At 36.7% G+C, this 23,216-nt stretch overlaps 2 protein-coding genes across 2 annotated transcripts; one reads left to right on the top strand and one right to left on the bottom strand.

The window, feature by feature from the left end:
• On the bottom strand, positions 1–9,870 carry LOC124153387 (E3 ubiquitin-protein ligase sina-like). The gene is made up of 2 exons (XM_046526509.1): positions 9,639–9,870; positions 1–9,536 (listed from the first exon to the last, which is right to left on the bottom strand). Exons 1-2 carry the CDS (start codon positions 9,703–9,705, stop codon positions 8,071–8,073), a joined length of 1,533 nt encoding a protein of 510 aa, XP_046382465.1. The 5' UTR covers positions 9,706–9,870; the 3' UTR covers positions 1–8,070.
• An 85-nt stretch (positions 9,871–9,955) lies between these two features.
• On the top strand, positions 9,956–13,701 carry LOC124153391 (beta-1,3-galactosyltransferase 5). Its single transcript, XM_046526514.1, has 2 exons — positions 9,956–10,279; positions 10,373–13,701. Exon 2 carries the CDS (start codon positions 10,458–10,460, stop codon positions 11,664–11,666), a length of 1,209 nt encoding a protein of 402 aa, XP_046382470.1. The 5' UTR covers positions 9,956–10,279; positions 10,373–10,457; the 3' UTR covers positions 11,667–13,701.
• Positions 13,702–23,216: the final 9,515 nt, after the last annotated feature.

The following is a 23,216-nucleotide window of genomic DNA, read 5'->3' as shown; positions in this document are numbered from 1 at the left end:
TACTGTCATGATGTCTTTCAGATGTTGAGGAAAGGAATTCCATTCATAACATGATTTAACGTGAAAGGAATTTTGATACATGGTGACACGGTATAATTAATTTATTTTTGCTCCTATTAGTCCTTGATTTTTTTGTCTAAATTGTTCAGATACGGTTGAAAAATATATGAAGGGGTTTCAGATTTTAAGATGTTATATGTAAATATATACACCCATTTGCCATTTTCTTTGCTGTTTAAGTTTTAGAATTTACGATTTTTGGTATTTTGGTCATAATATGCAATGTTGCAGGTATAACTTGTAGCACAATTTTGTATTTTTTGTTGTTTAGATAATTGTGATTTTGAAATATTTGGCGTAACCAAAGAGCAATTATCTTAATGAGGGATCAACAAAGTACATATTAGCTAGTTTAAGTCACAGTGATGTGGACATCAGGTTGCGAAAACTTTTTAGCTGTTAGAAGGCTTTACTGCTTTATTAGAAACGTTATGTGTTCATCCCAAACTAGGGTTCTGATTATAATTATGCCTAAGTTATTGATTCTATGTTAACAGATTTCAGAATCTTGGAGCTGCCTATAATGATGCCCTTTGTTATCTCTGGGTTTAAATTTAGTAAGTTATCCGATGCCCGTTCACATATGGAAGATATATCTTCGTTGATTCTTGTGACAGCAGTGGAGATTACTGCGTATATAGATTTGCAGGTCATCATCACAATGGTAGTTGCAATAGTGTGTATCTAATTGGAGAGATCTTGGACATAGATGACAAATGGCAATGTTCCAAGTATTGACCCTTGAGGGACACCACGTTTGATGAAAAGTGGTTCTGTGCGTAAATTATTTTGTCAATCACACACCACCTGCTGGCGTTGGCTAAGTTAAGAGCAGGGCCAATTTAAAATGAGTAGATAAATTAAATTTTGATAGTCGCCTGAAAAGTATGCTATGGTTGACATAGTCAAAAGCTTTACTGAAATGGAGAAGAATCAGAGTAATTTTCTGCTTTTCCATTGACATTCTTATATCTTCTGTGATTTTAATTAAAGCTGTTTTAGTACTGTAACCTTTTCAAAAACCAAATTGAATGTCATTTAGAAAATGATTTTTTGATAGATGTTCTATGGTGGAATTGTGCACAAATCTTTCGAGAGGTTTTGATAATGCACACAGTATTGCTATGGGTTGGTAATGGGACATTTCCACAGGGTTGGACTTCTTTTTGATGGGTGGAATGGGTTCATATTTCCTTAAGGAGGGGAAGTGCTAAATAATCTTTTTTATTTACCCAATACTAATTTCATCTGCTCCCATGGAAGTTGACTTCATCGTAGTTGATCATAGAAATATATCTTAGTAATAAGTTGGGGGTAAAATGTGGGAATTAGAAATTTTCATTGCTGAATTTGTTGTCACTTGTATCAAAGACGTTTGCATTTCCTTCCTCTTCCATACTGCTGGGCGATACAGAATTGATAAGGAAAAAATTATTTAGTTCATTAAGGGAGAAATTGATATTGGTGGGTTAATTACGGGAGTGTTAATGCACCTGGCTGACGAATCTCCCTCTTCTTCACAAGAATAGCACACAAGGCATTCTCTTGCAGGGTGCCCTATTTTATGACACTCAAAACACTTGAATTCGAACTAGAATTGTTGGATACAAACTTGGGATGCTATCTCTTGGCTAGGTTTATATCACTTAAATACTTGGTTAGCACGCTTATTTTCTCTGTTCAAGTTTATTCTAGCTTCCTCAGCATGGGCAAGGTATATTTCACAGAGTTTGGGCTCCCTGGTTAGCGTGCTCGCATACTCACTAAATTGCTCCAGTAGAATTATGAAAATGACCGAAGCCAAAGTTCAGTCGGAAAAATCAATAGTCCCTGCAATTGCTGAAAGTTTGCAATGAGTACTTATCATATTAATGTTCTCTGTCCCTGTAATTTTGTTGTCTTTCTCCATCCAAAGAAGTTCCTTCATCATAGCTAGCTGTTGGTATTCATCTCTCTCTCACAAAACTAGGTCTTTAAGATGCCCCGTGCCTCTCTTGCATTATCCAATATACTGCATGTGGGATTATACGATAGTTCTCTTATTAAATGCCAAGGCTGGCTTTTTTTTGTTTGATGAGTTCTTCAACTCTTCTTCGTCTGATCCTTCTTTAACAGCTCCGCACAAGTCACAATTATCAAGAAGATGCTTAGACTTGATACGACCAGGCATAGTATTTATTCGCACCCAGCTTGATGATTGTGTCCTCCTCCATTTCTGATTTTGAAGGTTACTCTCACACCTAAACTCTTTAATGTAACCACGGTCCAAAACCTGTGGTTAGTCCTGAAAAGAAGAACTCTGGAGATAACATAAAATGGTTTTCTCTTTATTGAACTTAAGTATGCTGTCTCCTTCTAAACTCAACAATGACATGAATTATGAAGGATACATGTGCTCTATAAAGAAAAACAAAAAAAATACCCAAAGATAGGCAAACTCAAAAATAATGAAGAACGCACAGGTTAGCCATATCAGTTTCCTGTGGCCCGTTGAACTAGACCCTGTAGTGACTCAGATGCCTTTTCCCCTTATCAAATGGCCATTCCTCTCGTAGATCAGGGGATTGGAATAGGGTCAGGAAATCTCATCTACAGCATGCAGGAAAATTTATAGTGTGTTAAAGGAAAGGAAATCTAAGGAACTGCCCACTGTGAGGTGTTGTATCATTACATGGAAAATACAATGTTGCCTTTAGATGTAGCACAAATTTGATGGAAAACGATTACACTTTGTTTTCTTTGGAAAACCAAGGTTCTGTGAGCATAGCATCACAAGCATTCTTATTACTGAAGTACTTGTTTTCTTGTCTCCAAAAATTCTAGAAGCTAATTCTGTTCCACTCTCAGTTTTACCACACATCTCTCGTTGTAACTTGGACCACAATGTGAGCTGCTCTGAATATCCCTTCTCTTTTTGTTGGTAGCGTTAGTTTGAATATGGCACAATATATTTAATTTTATCAGCCTGAAATTACATAAGCAAATCACTGTTCTCTGCGTACAATGTGAAAATATAAAATTTAAAAAGAATTTTGTATCCAATTGATACTCATCAAAAATGTTATGAATTGATCAAATGAAGAGAGTGGACGAGTCATGAATAATTATAACTATGGATAAAAGTGTTCACTTAAACTTATTTCCACAATTTTTTTCAAATAACAGTTAAAATAATACAGCCCGTCCAGTATATCAGACACCTTGACAGTAATTTGCTATTTTAAGACAATATTACAATGACATATCTATTAAAAATAATTTATTTTGCAACTTTTACAGGATATTCATTGAAATATTTTGGATGAAGCCCGATGTTGCAAATGAATTTTACTTTCCCTTTATGTCATGCACTATGTCTTTTGGTATTATTTAACTGCGGCCAATGGAATAGGCCATCAAATCTGACAGAGTTGATGGGAATAGGAGTACGTTGCCTTGGGTTGATGATTTTCCAAATTTTAGTCTAATCAAAGCAAGTAAACTTCGAAATTTCAAAAGTGACTGTTCTGTTCAGTTATTTTTTTATGAAGAAGCCATTTTACAACTGCAGCACTGAAAACTTTGGCAGCCACCATTTTTTCTGCCTTATTCTGGACCTATATGAAGCAATGAACTGGTCCATTTGATCAACCCCCTCTATCCCTTTGTTATCAGATGAGAAAACTGTGGGCTGAGGCACCAAACTCTTCCTTTTTTCTCTTTTGGCCATCTTTTTGTGGCACCAACAGAAAATTTTACATAGTTTGTTACCACAGTGACTACACCTGAAAAGTAAAGCACTATCACACCTTTTAAATTCATAATTACATCTTTGGTCCTTCTTCGTCAACTTTTTCTTGAGGGGACAATTTTCTACCCTATTCTCTGGTATTGTACCACTTGCACGGATCTTTAGAGAGGCAAAGTTTCTCTTGAGTATCATCGAAGTGAAGTCATTTTTTTTTAAACTTGTGTCCTCCATCTTTTGGTGCGTTAGTAGCAATTATAAGGGATACAACAGCATCTCCACCTTGGCCAAGGTTTATGGGTATTTTAACCTTCATGTAATAGAGTACCATGCTCTCATCAATCTATGTTTTCTTTCAGGCTGCTGTGAAATTTGAAGGCAGCTTTAAACATGAAAAATGGCCTGATTTTAAATAGGCAGTCACTTCAACCATTCAATGAGCTGTAATTCAGGTGTAAATGCCTTGGTATTGTTTCACATCATTCACAGATTGTAAATGGTTACAATGTATGTTTTCTGGTAAAAGTGTGGGCACATCATCCTCTTCGGTCCAAAACAAATGTTCAAGAGGATGTTTAGTGCTGCCAAACATTAGCATACCACTATCGTAAGTTCCTCATTCTCCAATGCTAGGTCGCTAGGTTTACATTTTTCTGGTGTACATACTTCATCTTTTACATCACTTTGTCTGATAATGTGATGTAACAGTTTATCTGATAAAATCAAAAAATATCCTGTGGACTCTCCCATTTTACTACCTATTGAAAAGGAAGAACTGGATTACAATTTAAATTAAACTGGAAAGCAGATACCTGTCCTCCATGGTTTGTGTGCTGTTACAAATGAGGGTTGTCATTCATCATTAGTCATCTCCAGAGGTGCCATTCGGTCTGCAAGTCGTTGTCTTTTGAAGCATTAGGTTGTATCTGACCTATTTGAAGACCAAGACCTTCAGGTGATATGATGTGTTCTTCCCCTTAATCACTCCCGCCAACTTGAACCTCACATGTTCTGAGAAAAATTCTTCTCCCTAGGTGTTTGAGGTCTGCAATGCGCTCTTCATATGAGTTGTCACTGTCCTCACGCATATCTACTTCTTCTGCTATTAGTTCAATGTATGTTAGCATATACTGTGGCGTTACCTGTTTAAATCTTGCATATTTGTAACGTAAGCCCCAGATGCAGGGAACTCCAATCGTCTGTCACTAGCTGGATGAGGGAAAGACCACAAAACAAGAATAATCAGCAGCCAGAGAAACAATGATGACAAAATTGCAAGTCATGTTCAATCAAAATGTATTTCAAGTGGAAATATTCAAAATCAAAATTATTACAAAAATCAATGATGATAACTAATAATCTCATAAGGAACATTACCAATACTTTGAAAAGCTAAGTACAAAGCTGTTTGCCTGCCAGCACCAATAATGATTTTTGAGAAATCACTCAGTCGACCGATGTGGTCGCAATGAAAGCCCATGAGTAAGAGAGCTGCTGGAGCTGGAACAGTGGCAGAGTGGAGGGAGAGAATTACTGCGATGTCTGAGTGAGCTGCATAGGTAAAAAACTCGGGCGGCCGTATTGACTGGAACCTCTGGAACACTTCTCATCATCCACTCAGGGGTTGGGGAGAACAGCTTAGCCCAGGGTTTTTTTTTCATATTCTGGGTTGGAGACATGGCCAAGTGGTACGATCGCTGGTTGAGGCAAGCCATTGGAATTCAAGGAGGGGAAGGACATAGTAGGATGAGGTCTTGGAGGGAGAGAGAGTTATGATAGGACAAAGTGGAGTTCTTCTCACTCAAAACTGCATTCTTATGCCTCAGTACCCACTTCCCCCAGATTGCCAGGTGTAGCTATTCCTCCGCCATACTAGCTATATAAGTCTCCAGGTGGGCTCCTTTGGAGACAAGAGTTCCGAGACTTTGAGTTGAAGGGCCTCGGCACGAAAAACCTTAAGGCGAAAAGTCCTTAACAGGAGAAGTTCTGTGGATAAGTTCGGAGGTATTTCTAGGGGAGTAGGGGGGGTTCACTAAAAAATGCCACAATACATCATCCTCTAGATCTTCCAGGATTTCATGCTCGACCGATAACATTAGTATTACATAAAGCAGCGAAAGGCCAATGAATATTTTTATGGGTAGTTGCTTATGATATGCTTGTATTCCACCATTAAATATAATTAATTTAATTGAACTATTCGGAATAATGTAATAATTTAAATATACGTAAATGAAAAAAATAATAGTAAAAATATAAGAGCAGCCATCATTACATTAGCAATGAAATCTGAACCCAGATCATTGCTTCCAATGTATTAGACGGTCAGTTTTCAGTGATGACAACACATACGTTATAGTAGTGCACAAAATCTTTACATGTGAATATCTCTCGAACCCAGGCCTATGTGGAAGAAAGCTGTGACACTTTTTCTACCCTACCCATGTAAGTACTACATAGTTTCAGAAAATAAAATCCGCATCCAGATCCTGAACATCACACTTGAAATGTCTCCTTGTGAGCTAAACAGTTTAAAACAGATCAGCACAGATACGCAATTGGGAAGCACCAAGTATTGAATCAAGTTACATTGAAGTTCAGCCCTGAAAGACTACGGTAATTCCTGATAACCTCAGTTTTTTTTTCGTGGATATCATAACAGGGAAAGTTTGGACTACATTCAGTGATCTGGAGAATATGGAAAGAATTGAAGAAAAGTAAATATTTTTCATTTAAACATTAGAAAAGGTTCAGCTACAAAAATTTCTCAGTCGTTGTTATGATCTAGTTGAACCTTGTCTCCCAAACTGTCAGGCTGTGCAACACTTTCCTTTCCCATACAACTCCTTTGCATTTGTAAGGGAGGAAGGTTGATCCATCATCTTACATCAGACTGTCTCCTTGATCTGAAATGTTGTAAGATGCTGATATAACCTTTGATAACTTAAGAACCTGTAGCTTTAAGGTATCTAAGACATTTGGACTAAACATTTTCATACAGATATTGTGGGATACTGTTGCTAATTTTGACTATGAAAAAGCAAAATATTAAATTAAGCTAATATTTATTCAAAACCAGGGCTTTGAAAAATTATGAAATCTTCAGCTCAATAAAATTGATTGAAATTGCCTATGATTTATTAAAAGCCTGAGTTGTGAACAGGAGTGGTCGACCGGTTGGCTCATGTCCCCTCACAATGGTCACATCTATTGTGAAGTGTATATGAAAGGTGTAATAAAGGAAGACTCAGATTACATTAACCAATTCACTATATCATGGTTAACAGAATCATAATGCATAATTAAATTCTATAAGCTGTGAAATTCTCACTTTTCATACAACATTATTATTTCCTATTAACTTTTATTTGGTTTTTAAGACCCAGAATAGTGTCAATAGCCATTTCGGGCATGCAATTTTCCAGGGGACAACCATTGCATCCCCTGGTAAGGGAGACCCAGCTGAGGGCCCCCAGACTGCCCCTTCTTGTGAATACATATACTTATTCAAGGATAATCATAAAATATCCTCTGCAATTGCAGAAAATCGAATAATGTTCCTTGGTACCATTTGGTTTGCAACAGATACAGGGAAAAAGAATGGAAGGGGGGTCCCTCAACCATTAACTGAATCTGTCCCCACTCCAAGTCAAAAAATGAGTTTCTCCAAAGTGGCCTTGGGTTGCAATCAGTAACTTGGCAACAAGCTTCAATAGTTTTGAAGTCACCTTGCGGTCAGTATGGCTAGTGGTTAACAGAAATGATAATGGGAAAGGAGGTACAAAAGTAACTGGCGGATACAAGGCAGTTACAAATGTCTCAAAACAGGAGATAAACATAATGAAAGGTGGGTTAGTAATGCGATTTTAAAAGCCAATAAAAATTTGGCTTGAATGATTTGATTTTAATGATTTGTTTTTAATGCTTTCTGCTAATAAATAAAAATACATGAACCACAAATTTGGCATCTTAATGGCATTTAACTCAAAATAGCACCACAATGAGCAATAGTTCAACATGTTAAAGCTAGATGTTGCACATCACCCATTAGAAGTATATAGTGGCTAGCTGAACACGCTGGTGCTTAATTGCTATTTCACCCGCAAGTTAGCACGCACAATACCAACTTCTTATTAAGGAAACAAGGCTGTAACTTTCACAATTTCCAATTCACACATGTATGAAGAACAGCACCTTCGCTCGGGGGTGTAACACAGCATAGTTTCTGAACAACATTAATCGCTTTATTTCTAGTCTTGAAGAATTAATGACCCCATACAACTTCATTCGGGCGTCTCTGATACTTTCTTTATCTGTAGCATCACTTTGATGACTCTATCCGATACAAAATAATTAGCAGCATCTGTGCGAAGGAAGAAACAATCACCAGTGCTATATACACTCAGAAGTCTAGCTGTGTCACCGTGAGTTTGCCGAGAGTAGAGTAATCTGCGATTATCAGTGGAAATGTCAAAAGTATACGTGTAATTACTTGCAAACTTCCTCGGGCCAAGGAATTGAACACAACCCGCAATCTGAGATCGTAGGTAACTAACAAGAAAATTTACACGAAACACTTGGTTGAAAGCAGATACAACCCAATTTTGGGTGAAGTGAACGCATGTATCTAGCTTCAGACGTAAAAGTTGATTCTCTCCATATACTACTATTTTCTTGTGAACCTCAATCATGTGTCCTAAAATATCAGGTTGAAATCCCTTCCACAAACAGTGGGACACAATGCATTTGTACGTACGATAGTGACAATTGGCTTCGTGTTCCCTTTTATTCTGCAAAAGGTACATACCCTTGCAGCCTGAGGCATGATTCCGGCAAGGGAAATACAACTTCTCGGCAACCTGCTCCATTGCCAAATTTCTAGTTTCGTTAAATCGCGAACGACAAGTAGGGCAATTATTTAATTGGGGCTTGCAAGTCGAGCAAACCAGATGCCCTCTTTTGCACTGATTTATAGGTGGAAAAACATATTCCAAACAAACTGGACACTCCAAAAGGCTTATAAGGCTCTGATTTAAGTCCATGTTAGGTAAATCTCCGTCTTCACTATGCGGTTCAATTTCTTTTTCCTGGGGTCGCCCCTCATCTGCTTTGTTGCTCACAGCAGAGCTAGTATCTCTGCCAGAGTCAATGCCAACTGGTTGATCCTTGGCAGAATTCGCACTATGGTCTACAACCTCCTCATTTTCATCGGCGCCAGTCACTGCCGTTGCATTTAAACCAGGTTGATCACTTGTTGACTTCCTTGTATCCGGTGAGAAGCGCTTGGACCGAGGACCAATGGAGGGTGAATCAACAACACTTCTGTTATTAATGGTTGTGAGCTTAGTGGATTCTGCATCCGCGAAAGACGTAGACGGTTCGTTAAAGAAAGATGGTTCATAACGACTCCTAATGTAAGGGCGTGTTGAACTACCCTCATTTTCCACATCCCATGTTCTATCACCAGAACTGTACAGATTTGTTCTGCCGTTAGGGGAATCAGTATTCGCATTGTTCTCACGGCCATCCACAGAAACTACCGAAGTACTACAGTTCACATTAACTTGAGAAAGGCGTATCTTCTTCGGTTGACCTCGGTAATTAGCAGAAAAATCTTGCCAGCAACTATCATCAGGATTATCATCCTCATCTCGGGAGCAAACCCGACCTTCTTGCGAACGATTCCGCATTTTAGAATCGTAGTACTGACTCAATCGGTAGTGCGAAATTGAACAGCTGGCGTTTGAGTCTGAAAAGTAGGAGTTAGTTGAAATAGGAATAGCATGGAATTAACATTCTATTTTTTAATCAAGATCAATATTAGCAGTCGGAATAATTATAATAACATTACCGTCGCTGCTCCACCCTGAGGACTCCGAATCACCAGCTGGTTCTATGATGCGCTTCCATTTATCCATCCTTCCTGAGACCAATTAAGCCATGAAATCCGAAAGTAAACGCCAGTGATTGAGTCAAAATATTCAACGAAGTAGAATAACTTATAAGTGTGAATATACCCCTTTATCCTCTAATACTACAATCCAATAAATACAGTGATACACAGCCACCGCTGCCAACACAGTCTCTCCCTTGCAAGTTGCGCCTCCCGTGTTTTGTCTAATGTAAACATATATTTCAGCTTTCATTTGTTATGTAGCGAAATTCGAAGAACGAATAACATGAATTGCATTCAACTCGTTGGTTGCCGTTTGACATGAGAAGACACCTCGAAGCACCTGTGTATTTCTTGGTTGACGCCTTAACAGATAATACAGGAGATATTGAAGTGTGGGATGTTAGTTCATGGTGACAAGACTCGGTTGGAATAGCCTTCGTCTGAATGTGGCTTGTCATGAGTGCATGGTTTCATTTCTTTGTACCTTAAGTACGAAAGGATACCATTGTCTAAGAAATGAACGCTCATTCCATTACCTGCCAGAAAGAATATATATTCATATAAATATCTGAAAATTTTTGATGCTCCTATTTTGCGTAAGTCTTTATGTTATTTGGTATGTCTTATTCTTTTTCAGCTGTCCCCAGTCGTTTCTTATTTAAATAATTTGTTTCCGTCTTGCACTGTAGGTAACTGCAGAGAATTCTTCTTGGTCCATTCTTAAGTCTTAAAGGATAATTAGAAGTGCCTCTCATTCCTTCCACATCTACGAATATGCAGCTGCTAATCATGAAAGGATTGGTGACACCTGTGAGTTTTTTAATTGGCATTGCAACTGTTTTAGTTCTCATTATTTTAATGGACAGTTTTTATATCCCACCTAAGTGGGAGCCACATATTAAGGGTCACAGTGCATCATTTTTACTAGATTTGCCTGGATTTGATTATTTGATAAATAATCAAATATGTAACGAGTCAAATAAGTCTGATATACGTGTCATAATGATAATAACTTCTCACGCTGGAAACGTGGCCACACGTCAGGCTCACAGGACTGCCTTACCGAAAGATTTATTGACAGTTGTTGGGGTCCGTAGAGTATTTTTATTAGCTGTAGCATCGACGGAGAGCAGTAGCCATCAGTACAGTTCGATAAAACAACAGCTTATCTATGAGGAAGATAATGTCAATGGCGATCTTATCCAGGGAAATTTTAATGAGGCTTATAGGAATTTAACATATAAGCACATGATGGGGCTACAGTGGGTATCCAAGTATTGTAGCTCGGTCAAGTATGTAATCAAAATGGACGATGATATTATTCTTGATATTTTCCAGCTTTTAAAGGCACTGCCGCAAATGGTCAATGATTCCAACCAGTTTCTTTTAGGCTATTTGCTAAAAGGTATGAAGCCAATTAGAGACCCTTTAAATAAGTGGTTTGTTTCTATGAAGGAATACCCCAAAACCTATTATCCTCCATTTCTTTCTGGTTGGATGTATGTGACCACGCCAGAAATAGTATCCAGAATAGTAAGGATTGCTCAAGAACATAGATCCCCGCCGACAGTAAAAGATTCGTACCTGTCTTTCTTTTGGATTGACGATGTGTTTGTGACAGGCATTCTATCAGGCCTGGTTGGTGCAAAGTTGATTGACTTCAGCCGATATTTTGGTGTACACCCTCAATATTTTCAGTGTTGTGTAGAGGCCAACGTAATTGGAAGGGCTCATAAATCAATATCTGATGAAGAATCTCTCTTGTGTGACTACGTTGTTGGGCCAAGTGGAGGGGATATGGATTTACTAATGAAATTCATGGAGGATGCCAAGAAGTGTTGGATTATGGGTGAGCTGTGTATAGGATCAACCAATTCCACTCACAGTACAAAAACATGTGTTGTTGGACGTGGTGGAGCGTATGATTGGGTTAGAAGGCCGTTTAAAAGTGGAGAAGCAATTCTGAAGACTATCAAGCTTTAATTCCTTTGTCACCTGTTCATGTCCTTTGTCCAACCACCTTTGTCACGTTCGGGAAACCTGACTGAAGCAGAAGAAGAAGTGGACAATTTTTAAAGTGCCTGTTAAATCATAAATATGTTTGTTTCTTAATAGAAACTGGTGCAGAAGGATGGGAAGAGAATATTTATTAGGCAGGGAATGCATTTTTACCTAAATATTTATTTTGTTGAAGCCTTCATTCCGCATGATCTACATTCTGTGAGACTCCTTGGTGTTGAAATGCTCACTTTGTGAATTCCTGTTGGTAGAATAATATAGATTCAGTATCAGAATTACAATCTTGATCTAACTGCATCGAAATGTAAATCAATAGAATTTTCTTTTTAAAAACTACTTCTTAAGTTTTTCAGGTGCTGTAAATCAAGAAAATCAGCACGAAAACACATTTAGTATATTTTTGTCTCTCCTATTTAAAATAAGTAAATAATGGCTGGGTAAAGTCCTCACATTCCAAACCAAAGGTTGTGGGTTGGTGTCCCACCCGGGTAGGTGGTCCCTATTCAGGGCATGGTTGTTTGTGTCCTTTAAATTGTTAAATGTTATGAAAACCCTAAAGTAAGGCCAAGTAGTGCTGTTTAGGGTCATGTTGCTGTAAATAAATACATAATGCTATTCAATACTAGGACTTCCTAATTAAATTTTATTCACTGAGAACTCTGAATAGTAATTGACATTACATTGCTGAAATAATGCTGATTATGTTAGGGTAACTCATCATACAATCCATGTGCCTGTAGGAAAATCAATTATTGTTGAATTATATTATTATTTATTCTTGCCAAATTTTGAAACTTGAAGAAAATTAATTCTCGGGTGTTTTATGCTCTGTAAATTAAGAAAATTGGCACAAAAACACATATAGAGTATCCCAAGAGTTATGAATCTGGTTATTTACTTTTCACATCCATCTTAACCATTACAAAGTACTTACTGGGGGTATCCCTCGATATAGCAATGAGGAAACTCCAGCGTTGGCTGTGATGCTGCAACTCGAAACACTTTTTTCGGACATTGCTTATAAGATGAAACCTAGTCACAAGATCCATGGAAAAATAACTGTAGCACAAGCACCAAAAATAGTATGAAAACTAGGCTGTGATAAATTCACTGGAAAGGTAATTTAACATAGGTACTTGAAAAGTCATGAGTTCATCTGTTTTCAAAAACCCATGAATTATTTAAATTTTCATGCCTTTTAAACACTGTTTGTCATGGATTAGGTAGTGCAAGGGAGTTGAGCTTCATTGCTCCCTTTTGGCAACTCAGAGGGTATTGTGTTAGGTCTGTGAAATTGTTGAACAGCAATGTTCATCTCAACCATTTTCCCTTCAAGTTTTCCTCTTTCACGTCCATTTAGCATTCTTCACATGAAAATGTGCTCATTAGAAACATAGCTTAAAATTCTTACGCATTTGATGCTTGATATAACTAAACAGGAAATTACATTAAATCATTGGCTGTGCCTCTGAAAAGCCTGTCGGCCACCAAATGTCTCGTCTATCCTCTAAAATTTTTAATTTCCCTCAAATGTAATTGTTTTAATGTATAAATCTGATTTTGCAATGCAGCGTCAAAACCTAGTTCATGTTCAATAAATCCATGTGGAATTATTTAGTTTCAGTGGAATGTTTCCAGTGAAAGGGGTAAAATATTATTGCATTTTAATTTGTAGCATTGAAAATTTAGATTTACCCAGCCTGAAGTTGGACTGTTTTTATGTATTTTAACCTGATGCAGACAGGTCACAAAGTTACTTGTGTTTAACTCACCTTCTGTTAAAGACGATTCACAAGTTAGCTTTTTTCTTCATTTCCATCGTTATATTCCACCTGCAACAATACATTGTAACTGCTTTGTCATTGTTTACATTAGCAGGCAATACATTGAACTGGATTGCCTTCGTATTTTCTTCAGTAATTAAGTTATTAAATCAGTTACAGTAAACTGCACCAATGCTATCTTTCTGGAAAATATATACATACGGCCACAGGGTTAAGTTTGAAAAAAAATCATACGGTTTTCAAAGTTTTAAGAAAGTACTTTGGAATTACAATTGTATTTTTGTATTTCATATACAATTTTCTTGAGTAACTCAAAAATATCCATTGAGTAATATATATTTGAAATACAATTTTTCGAAGTAATATGTATTTTGTATTTAAAATACAATTGAAATCTATTTTTCTCACCTCTGGTCCTAGCTTTACTGCTAAAATAAAAGTTGGAGTTAAAATAAAAGGAGAGAGAATGCAATGCTGATTGTCTTGTTGAGAAATATATTGTTGAATCTCCTTTTGGTAAAGTTTTTGCTGCCATAAGTGGGACACATTATTATACAATTGCACATTGTGATATAACAATAAGTTTCATACTTTTTGCATACATTTTTCACTTATGTTTTGTTAGCTTAATGCTTTTTTAATATCTTTTATAAATTTTAATCATGAATAGTCAAATATTAAGTTTAATATCAAATCATAATAAATTTAGTGGACACAAGACAAATTTGAACTTTTGGTACCATTTAGTATGCCATTTTTAAGTTTCTAACTCATTCCCATTCAGCATAATTTTACACTGTCAAAGTTTGCTCTTAACAATTTACACAATATTCATGGATTTTGTCTTAACTCACTTAAATAAATAGGTGGTTATGTTTTAACTATTGTTAAATCATGCAATTTATTCATTTGAATAAATTATAAAAGTATTATTTTTTTGTTTGAGACTTCGATTTTTTGTATTTTGACTTCATGTATGTTTACATCATGGTTTTTACTAATAAATTATAATGCAAATTTTGCAATTAATTTTACATTGCATTTAATCCATTACCCTCAGTCACGTAAGCTGTGAATGACACTTATGTATCATTCGTCACACAAATTTACGTGGTTAACTTCGATATATTCTGTCACTTCAGCTGACATATTCAGGAAAAAGTTGACAGTATAATAATGATAATACTGTATTTATTTCCGTACGGTCTTAGAGACATAGGGAGGCATCGAATTAAAAAATATCTCATAACAATCTCAAAAATCAATCGCCTGCTAAATTTTGTATCTTACAATATAGGTCCATCTATGCTGCATATAAAATTTGGATAAAACTATAAATTTATTTTTGGTCAAAGAATTGTACCTTTATCTCGATTACAAGGGGAGTTATGAATTTTTAATGGCCTAACCTCGTCAGGCTTTCCTTACTGGCCTGGGTCTGCGCTGAAAGCTCCCACATCGCAAGGAGACTGTTTTGCCATTAGATAGGTTGGCGAGGTGATGCTGTTCTTCTGACAATGAAGAGATTTTCCGTGAGGCTAGATTTTTTCGCTTCAGGAGACTAATTAAATCCTACTGATATTCATCGCTTCGTTGAATGATCAACATATCAAATGAAATTACTCAGAATTAAAACTCTCAATACCATTACCGCCTATGCCGTGAGCCCTCTAGAATATACTTACTCTATGATAATATGTACATATGCATGATAACTCCAATACAGAAGATTTAAATGCTACTGCGCTATAGGGTGACTGTTTTCAAATAAAAGAATGTCCAACTAATTAGGGCATACTACACTGGGAACTCTAACCCTGCATATTGTTAAGTTGAGGTCACAATATTAGTGGATTTGTTGTGCCACTGCATGAGAATTTATGTGAGTGGGATGACAAACAACATTACTTGGAGATTCAGATGATGAAGCAGGCAGCCCTCTTGATATCAGTGCGAGAAAATTGGAAATTAACTACTTGAGGACTGCATGATTGATAGACAAAAAAAAACGTTGCCTTGGGAAAGACTGTGGTCTGTAGCATGAAAATTTTAAAATAAAGATGAGAACATATCAAGAATGAAATTCTAGTCTGTTTGATTACATGTAAACTCATAATGGCTGGTACAGAATATAAAAAACTGCCAAATCGTGAAATCTAACGTACTAGTGGCATTACAAACCAATTTCAATTGCCATGGCAATAGCCTCTCTGTCACCACGCACAACTCAAGAGTTATGGAAAATTCCAGTGTATCATTCCATTGTTATTTGAAGAACTATGTTAAGTGTTTCTGTCGCTATTACATTCTTCATTCTAACTTCACTTCCACTTTTCTAGAATAAAACCTAATTTACATGTCCCCTTACATATTCTCAGTACTAATGTTCTGGGTGAATGCAACAGGAGGGTCTATTGATTTCCATAAATTAGATGTAGTAGAAAAGTATGTTTTAGACTGAAACTCAGCATTAAATCATTCTCTTCAGTTTTAACAGATGCTCCAATAGTATCAATAGAGTGGTAAAATAAATCTTTACTCCATGTTTTTCCTTTTCATTCCAATAGTTACTAACATTGAAACAGGGAGTTAAAGGTTTAAAGTTTTGCTATTTATTATCATTGAAAGATGTGTCTTGCATATCTCGAATATCTTACGTGGTCTTATGTATCATGAAATCTGTGGATTATTGCTAAGGAAGAAAATTCTATACGCCAGAAGGAATATATTTCATGTAAAGATGATGATGCACCTGATAAATAATATTGTAATTTCCTGAAGAAGTATACAAGGAGACATTCCATTAATATACATTAATCCTTAGTTTAGTTTTTGATAAATAATGTGATATTAGAAGCCTTGTAGCCAAGTTATCTAAATAGATATATTTATCAGGCTGCTTGATAGCAATTTTGCTGGCATCCAAAAGAATGTGCCTGTAAATTTTCCATTTTGTCGAGGATGTAAGTCAGTGGCTGTGCCCTTACAGTTATTTTAAGGCTCCCAGATACCTCGGACACTTTCGAGTTGTGGATCCTTCCCCCACCCCTCAAAAACTCAGCCTAGTGGCTAGTGAGTCTAGCCGACTAGCAAGTGGCCTTGGACTCGAGGGAGGGCGCATGGGGGGCAGTGTTTAGGGAAGGGAGGGGAGGCGATGTGGAGGGGATGGGGTTTATATGATTGAAATTTTGTGAACCCTCTCGCCAACTTGGGTTTGTGACTGTTGAACAGCCAGCTAGCCAAGTGTCACCGCGCATAGTCTCTCCGCCGCATGGAAGTAGGCTTATCTCAAGGCAACACAGATTGGGAAATGGGTATTATTTACGGAGGTGTAGAGCACAGAGATTAGTGAGATTTCGCCTCCAAAAACTTGAAAGTATTCAAATATTTAAAAAAAATTGATGTGGTTACTAATTAAAGCAATCTCATGTAGTAGCGAGATAATCTGGCAAGTAAGAATTGAAAGGTACAATTGAATTATTCCTTGACATTTTTGAGAATATCGTTTGTTCTTTATGGTGTTTTAACCCATCAAAATATCTTAGAGATTTCTTTTTCAATGAAAAACGTAACTCCCGATACATAAAAATATTAATTTCCTACTTTTTCCAATTTAAATATTTCTGGAAGAAGGTAAAATGTTTTTAACTTCTCCGCCATGAGGTTTTCCCATAAAGCCTTGTCCCTCTAATTTTTTTCGGAACAATGTACAATATAAGAAGAATAGTACAAAAGAAATTATACAATACCCTTTTCATGAAATATTCTGTTTCCCCTGGATTTCATAAAAACTTGTGATCTTCGCTTCAGATAAATATTTCCTTCCCGGATTTCACAGTAATCATCAAGTGGAGAATCCCAAGATTTCTTCTTGCAACTGGACGTTTGGGAAGATGATGACGCGTGTTATGGTATTTTAGGCACTTTTACAATTTTCATAAAAACAAAAATGTTAAACATTAATATATTATTACTGAAGTAACCCACCGATTAAGGTAGGTTTGTAAGAAGTATTTACGAAACATTCTGACAGTACGCCCTCCTTTCATGGATTTCCTCTTCAATTCACAATGAAATTCCTTTCCATCAAATCTCTTATTTCCTTCCTATCTCTCGTTTGCCCAACATTCTTTCCTGTACACAGTTTTCTCTCTTCCCCTACTATGTCCTACTCCTCGTCTCCGTCCACTTCACTTTCTCCGTTCTTGTCCACCTACTTTTATCTTGTGTCTCAATCATAGATCTTTACGAATCTCATAAATAAAAGATTAACCAATCTATTTTTATTTATCCGTGGAATCATCATAACAAGCACAGTTTTCAGTTCAAATAAATAAGGATAAAGTAGGAATCCCATTTAGGACTTGCCTGTAGGATACCTCAAGACAAATGACAATACGAATTGAAAAATTAGTAAACTGAGGCCAGATACGAAACATAATAAATGCTTGAAAAGATAGAAATTTTTTGTTAAATCTCAACCTGTCGTGCTAACAAAATATATTGAGCACTATTTGAACTATTGAAACTTTAAGCACTATTAACAAATTATTTTATTTAGATTTTCTACAATAAGTCACCATTTATTTAATCTTTTCAGAAAAAGATATTAAACTATTTGATCCTCTCATACTTTCTGACCATCAAGAAAATAATTTTGTCTTACATAGATAAATGAGCGTTTGAACGGTAAAATTTGGCTTTGGCAAAATATAAATTTTTTTACGTAGATCTTAAGTTCAATACATTGGTTTCAGGTTCTTCTTTAGGTTTATAACCACTTATGGGGTAGAAAATTTTGAATACTTTGAAAAGGTAATGATGACGAAAAGGGAAAACTGTAAATCTACAAATATAGCGAAGGACGGTTCAAATTATATTTTATAGCAATCAGTCTATTGCTTTTTGGAGAATCAGCATCCGATAGCTCAAATATTAATACCCCACCCCAGCAGGTTATCAAGTGGTTTAATTTTGATTGCACTAGCACATTATTAATAGTTTTAATAAATTGTGGGTAGCATTTATTGCAAAGGGAGTAAAACGTTGTGTGGATAAATTTAAATTTCCTGGAAATTTGGTTAACTTAATTCTGACTTTGGTCTTCTTGTGATTAATCCTCATGCCATATTCATCGCATCTCTTGTATAATGCATCCACTAGAGCCTGCAGCCCTCTCGATTACTGGCTGATCAATGCCTGATCGTCCGTGAACCTAACTGATTTTATATTATTCCTCCCACTTTTACTCCAGCTCCCTACTCATCCCACGCTTCTCTTACCATCACCTCATGTCAGCATATATGCTAGAAAGCAATGGAGATAGTGAACAGTATTGCCTTACTACTAGGCCAACGCTTGCCCTCCCAGTTTCTCCGTCCGCTACCTTCACTTGCGCTTCGTTCACCGTTGGGAGAATGCGCTAGTTTTTTCGTCATTCCTAAACCTCTGTTTTACTATGGTGTGGTCTTCCTGGTGTATCTCCGTATCCCTTGGACTTTCCTGGTGGACCTTCGCACTTAGGGATAATTGGACCAGGCCTTTGTGATGAATAACTTGTTTCTCCTGTAATATTTTACTGATTCCTCTCCCCGGTCGTTTCGCGTTCCTAATCCATAATCTCCTATTTCGTAGCCCTTCCTCCCTCCCCGACTGAGGCGTTATAGTTCCCCATCATTACTTGATTTTTTAACCAGGGATTTAACTTATTATTACCTCGTCTACTTCTTTCTCCATATGAATGTTAGCGGACTTGTGGACTTGAACTACTACTAAGTTGGTAGGCTGTGCCTCAAACTCTACAACCAGAATCCATATCGCTTACCATATTTATTAATACTGTTGTGTCAATCAGCTTCCCAGTTAATACTGAAGCTACTTTTGAAGTTAACTTTCTTCTCTACCACAACATATAGCCACCACAATATATGTGGGATGGGAGGTGGCATAAATTCTACCACCATTATATGGGCAATTTCTGCATCAGATTTTATTTGTTTTGTTGGTCTGCTGAGTATCTTCTAGATCTGTATTTGTAGCATCTCTGGAGTCACTATAAATATTATCAATTTGCTCATTACCATCACCATGTATCACAATGATGCTTGCTGTGAGATGGATAAAAATGTTGTGTTATCAGTGCCAGCAATAAAATAAGTATCGAAAGACGGTGCAATACCACTTCACCGATGTTTTCTTCATAAAAAAATATGCTTTCTCTTCTTTGCTTTTTACTTACATACATCCTATTTTTTCATCTGTTAATGCAATAGGCAGTACTATGTAAAGAAAATTTTTAAATCTCTTTTCAAATGCAATTCCCGAAGGCAGTCTTTCATGTAAAAACTAACGAAGCAGAACATATCTATCGCAAAAATTAATTTTATATTTTTTTACTATTTTCCTTTTATAAAATGCTACAGATTAATTAATCAATAGGTATCGATGCACGACGGACTCAATCATTTTGGCTATTTCCAGGCTGTATATCGTTGGTGGACGTTTTTGCCAATGTTAGAATGGGCGTGAATGTTTACATAAACTATGTACGCATAAAAAGTTAATTGTTAAAATTGTTAGTTTTTTTTTTATTTTAACAATTAAGTTTTTATGGTTTTAAGTTGGTGAATATGTTCCTTTGTTCTTCTGGAGACGATTACTTATTCTACCAAAGCTTTCAGTTTGAGATGTGAGTAAAAAAAATTTAGCGACATAAAAGATGCTTTTTGCAGCGTATTTACTACAAATATTGGCTTCGCAGGTAAATGGACGAAATTGTGTACGAGAAGGTGCACATGTTTTATTAATAATAAGAGCGTATAAATAAAATTCTTGAGTAAGGAAGGGCTGCCAGAGGTGGAAGACCAAGTGGCAGCATCAATTGACACATGAAAATCAAGTCAGTCTTCTGGTGCCTACGACCTAAGGCCCTCTGATGTGAACGAGCGGTTCAAGATACGCCCATAATTGCTACCCTGTTTTAGCACTTGCGTGATTTGAACTTGTATCGTCTCTGAGGAAGCATCCAGTGCAAGCATATATTCCAATGACTTCTATCCCAGATTAAAAAATTCTTTTGGCAATCCAAGGGAAATATAAGATTATTCCGATAAAAGAAATAAGCATTTGTCATTGTGATTTTATTCTAATTTAACCAGAAGTCCTTCACTCGATTCCCGGGAAAATGTAGCATTATTTGAAACTAATGCACATTTTTTCTGTTTATAAGGCTTAGTTGATAATGATGAAACTGTGAGCGAAATTGTAGTAAAAACCAAGGGTCTAAGGATAGACGAGAGACGAATAGGACAGTGGGAAGATGAGAATCAAATTATCGCATCTTTATGCAACAAAATATCAAAGCATGCGGTGTGGCAGAGATTGCGATGACGCGAGTGCGGAATCCTTTCCTCATTTGTGCATCCTGTTGCCTCTTTCAAAAATTATGGAGCCTTGAATCAATGACATTGTGTGCGATATGATATTATGTTCAAGTTTAAAATAATGAGAGACACAAAAGTAGTCCTAAAATACGTCATCTATTTTTAAGTTTCCAAAAAACGACACTCATTCCACTGAAAAATTAGACCATTACCTTGTATGTAGGAATTACGAATTCAATAATGCCGCCATATCTTTTGCATTATAACTTACTTATCTAAGTTTCCTTCTCAATTGTTCAAATAGCCAAAAAAGATGTCAGATGTAGAAAAATTCTATTTTAGGGACCGTAGAGTGCAAGTGTGCGTTGAAAGAGACCGATTTCCTAAATATTTTGGTGGCAATTGACAAATGCATGTACCTTGAATGTGCATCAGTTTTTTATGACTTAAGCAAACATATTGCCAATCATTATGCATAGTATAAGTTTTCCATGGGTTTTTGAATTGCAGGTTAGAAAACACTTCAATAACAAAAAATTGAAAATTTCGGTAATAGAACACGGATGTAAATCTGCACGCTGGTACACGATGCGTAATCTATGACGTGACACGAACTATCAAGAATTGCATTTTTTACATAATTTTAGGCATTGAAACTAATGAATTTCTTAAAAATTAACATTTGAGACTCATAAATCTAAAGCTAATCTTTCATTTTTAGCGGAATTAATGTGATCGATCTTATTTTTCGTATAAAATTATAGCAAGGAAGATTGCACCGATGAGAGGAAACTTTTACTCTCCAAATGAACTGATGTATCAGGGTAGAATGCTGTACTGAAGCGGATATAAACTTACCAGCTATTTCACCGGATTTTCTTCAATTATTTTCAGTCCATCTTTGGGAGTTCTCACGAGATAAGAAGATGAATTGTAATTGCTATCAGGGAGAAACCAAATATTCTGAGAAAATATCCCTTTGTATGGGACTGTAACAATAAAGATTTATAGCACCACTCATTAATTGTAACTTGATATATGCTTTCGGAAAAAAATACCGCATCAACTTCCGAGAAGCTCTGCTGCTCATATCGAGTTTCGCCAGAATGCTAAGTCTCCTTCGTATTTTGACATTTATTTCTTTGCGTAAAATGCTTAAATAAACTCAGAAATACATCGTGTTTGGTCTTATTCTTTTTGAAATTACGCGCACATTACTTATATTTCAATTCAATATAGGTGTAACATCAATTGACGAAAGTCATTCTTAGACACCTTTTGTGCTAATAGATGACTCATGCAGCGGTTGACCTCCACAGAAATGGGGAACTTCGAAGCTGGTAGGAAAAAAAAGGTCAGTGGGGGAGAAAAGGGAGGGCCCGAAACACGTTTCTATTGTTCTCGTGTAACTTGGTATTTTTTCGAAGCTAAGGTCTTCGTAATATGATCCCTGCGCGAGCTGTGACCTTTTTTTATTTCGAAGAAGAGGAAAACCTCAGAGGGGGGGGGGGGGGGCTAGTGCTGAATGGAGAGGGATACCGGATCTTGGGAAATGCGCTAATGTAAGTATCCCACGGTACTCACACAGCAGTTGACATCCAGAATTGGGGAACTTCGAAGCAGGTAGCCAGAAAAAGGTCAGTGGGTAAGAAAAGGGGGGAGGGCGTGAAACACGTTTTTATTGTTCTCGTAACTCGATATTTTTTTCGAAGCAGGGGTCTTCGTAATGCGATCCCTGCTTGAACTGGGAACTTTTGTTTGATTTCGGGGAAGAGGAAAGCGTCAGAGAGGGTGAGGCGAGTGCTGAATGGAGGGGGATAGCGGATCGTGGGAAATGCCATAAGGTTGCTATCCCACGGCACTGAGGTTCTCCTAGTGGGGGGAATCGGGGATTTTCGGATTTTTTCACCCGACCATTTTCGGTTCCCCTCGTCGAACTCTTTTCTCCGCTAAAATCCACGAATTTGATGTAATTCGTCAACTTGCGTAAAACGGCGCTGCGAGAACTAAATGACTACAGTTCTCTACATTTTTCCGAGTCAACTACCAACGACGTGCGTGCGACAGTGTATGACGCGAAATTCAAAGTATTCGAGGCGGTACTTTTCGCATAACTATTCGAAACCTCGAATATCGAATACTTTCTAATATTCGAGGTATTCGAGTATTCGCGGATACTATTCGCACATCTCTACTAAAAACGTAACTTCATTTTGTGTTTTTTCATAAAGTGCTACAAAATTCTTAAATTTACATTGGCACTTTTCGCTAGTACCACCAAATTACAGTGGCTCAAAGAGGGTTAAGAATGGACAGGAGAATGTTAAGAATTTAACTTCATTTAAGGA

Source organism: Ischnura elegans, chromosome 2, assembly GCF_921293095.1.
Source record: "Ischnura elegans chromosome 2, ioIscEleg1.1, whole genome shotgun sequence".
Classification (NCBI taxonomy): Eukaryota; Metazoa; Arthropoda; class Insecta; order Odonata; family Coenagrionidae; genus Ischnura; species Ischnura elegans.
Note: the sequence above shows the minus strand (reverse complement) of the source record. Positions and strands in the feature narration are given on the sequence as shown.

What these genes read in the sequence shown, in the direction of transcription:
- LOC124153391 (XM_046526514.1), top strand. Translation starts at nt 10,458, where the DNA reads ATGCAGCTGCTAATCATGAAAGGATTGGTGACACCTGTGAGTTTTTTA.
- LOC124153387 (XM_046526509.1), bottom strand. Translation starts at nt 9,705, where the DNA reads ATGGATAAATGGAAGCGCATCATAGAACCAGCTGGTGATTCGGAGTCC. An exon ending in CTCAGGGTGGAGCAGCGACG is followed by an intron (nt 9,537 to 9,638) that starts GTAATGTTATTA and finishes CCTACTTTTCAG; the next exon opens with ACTCAAACGCCAGCTGTTCA.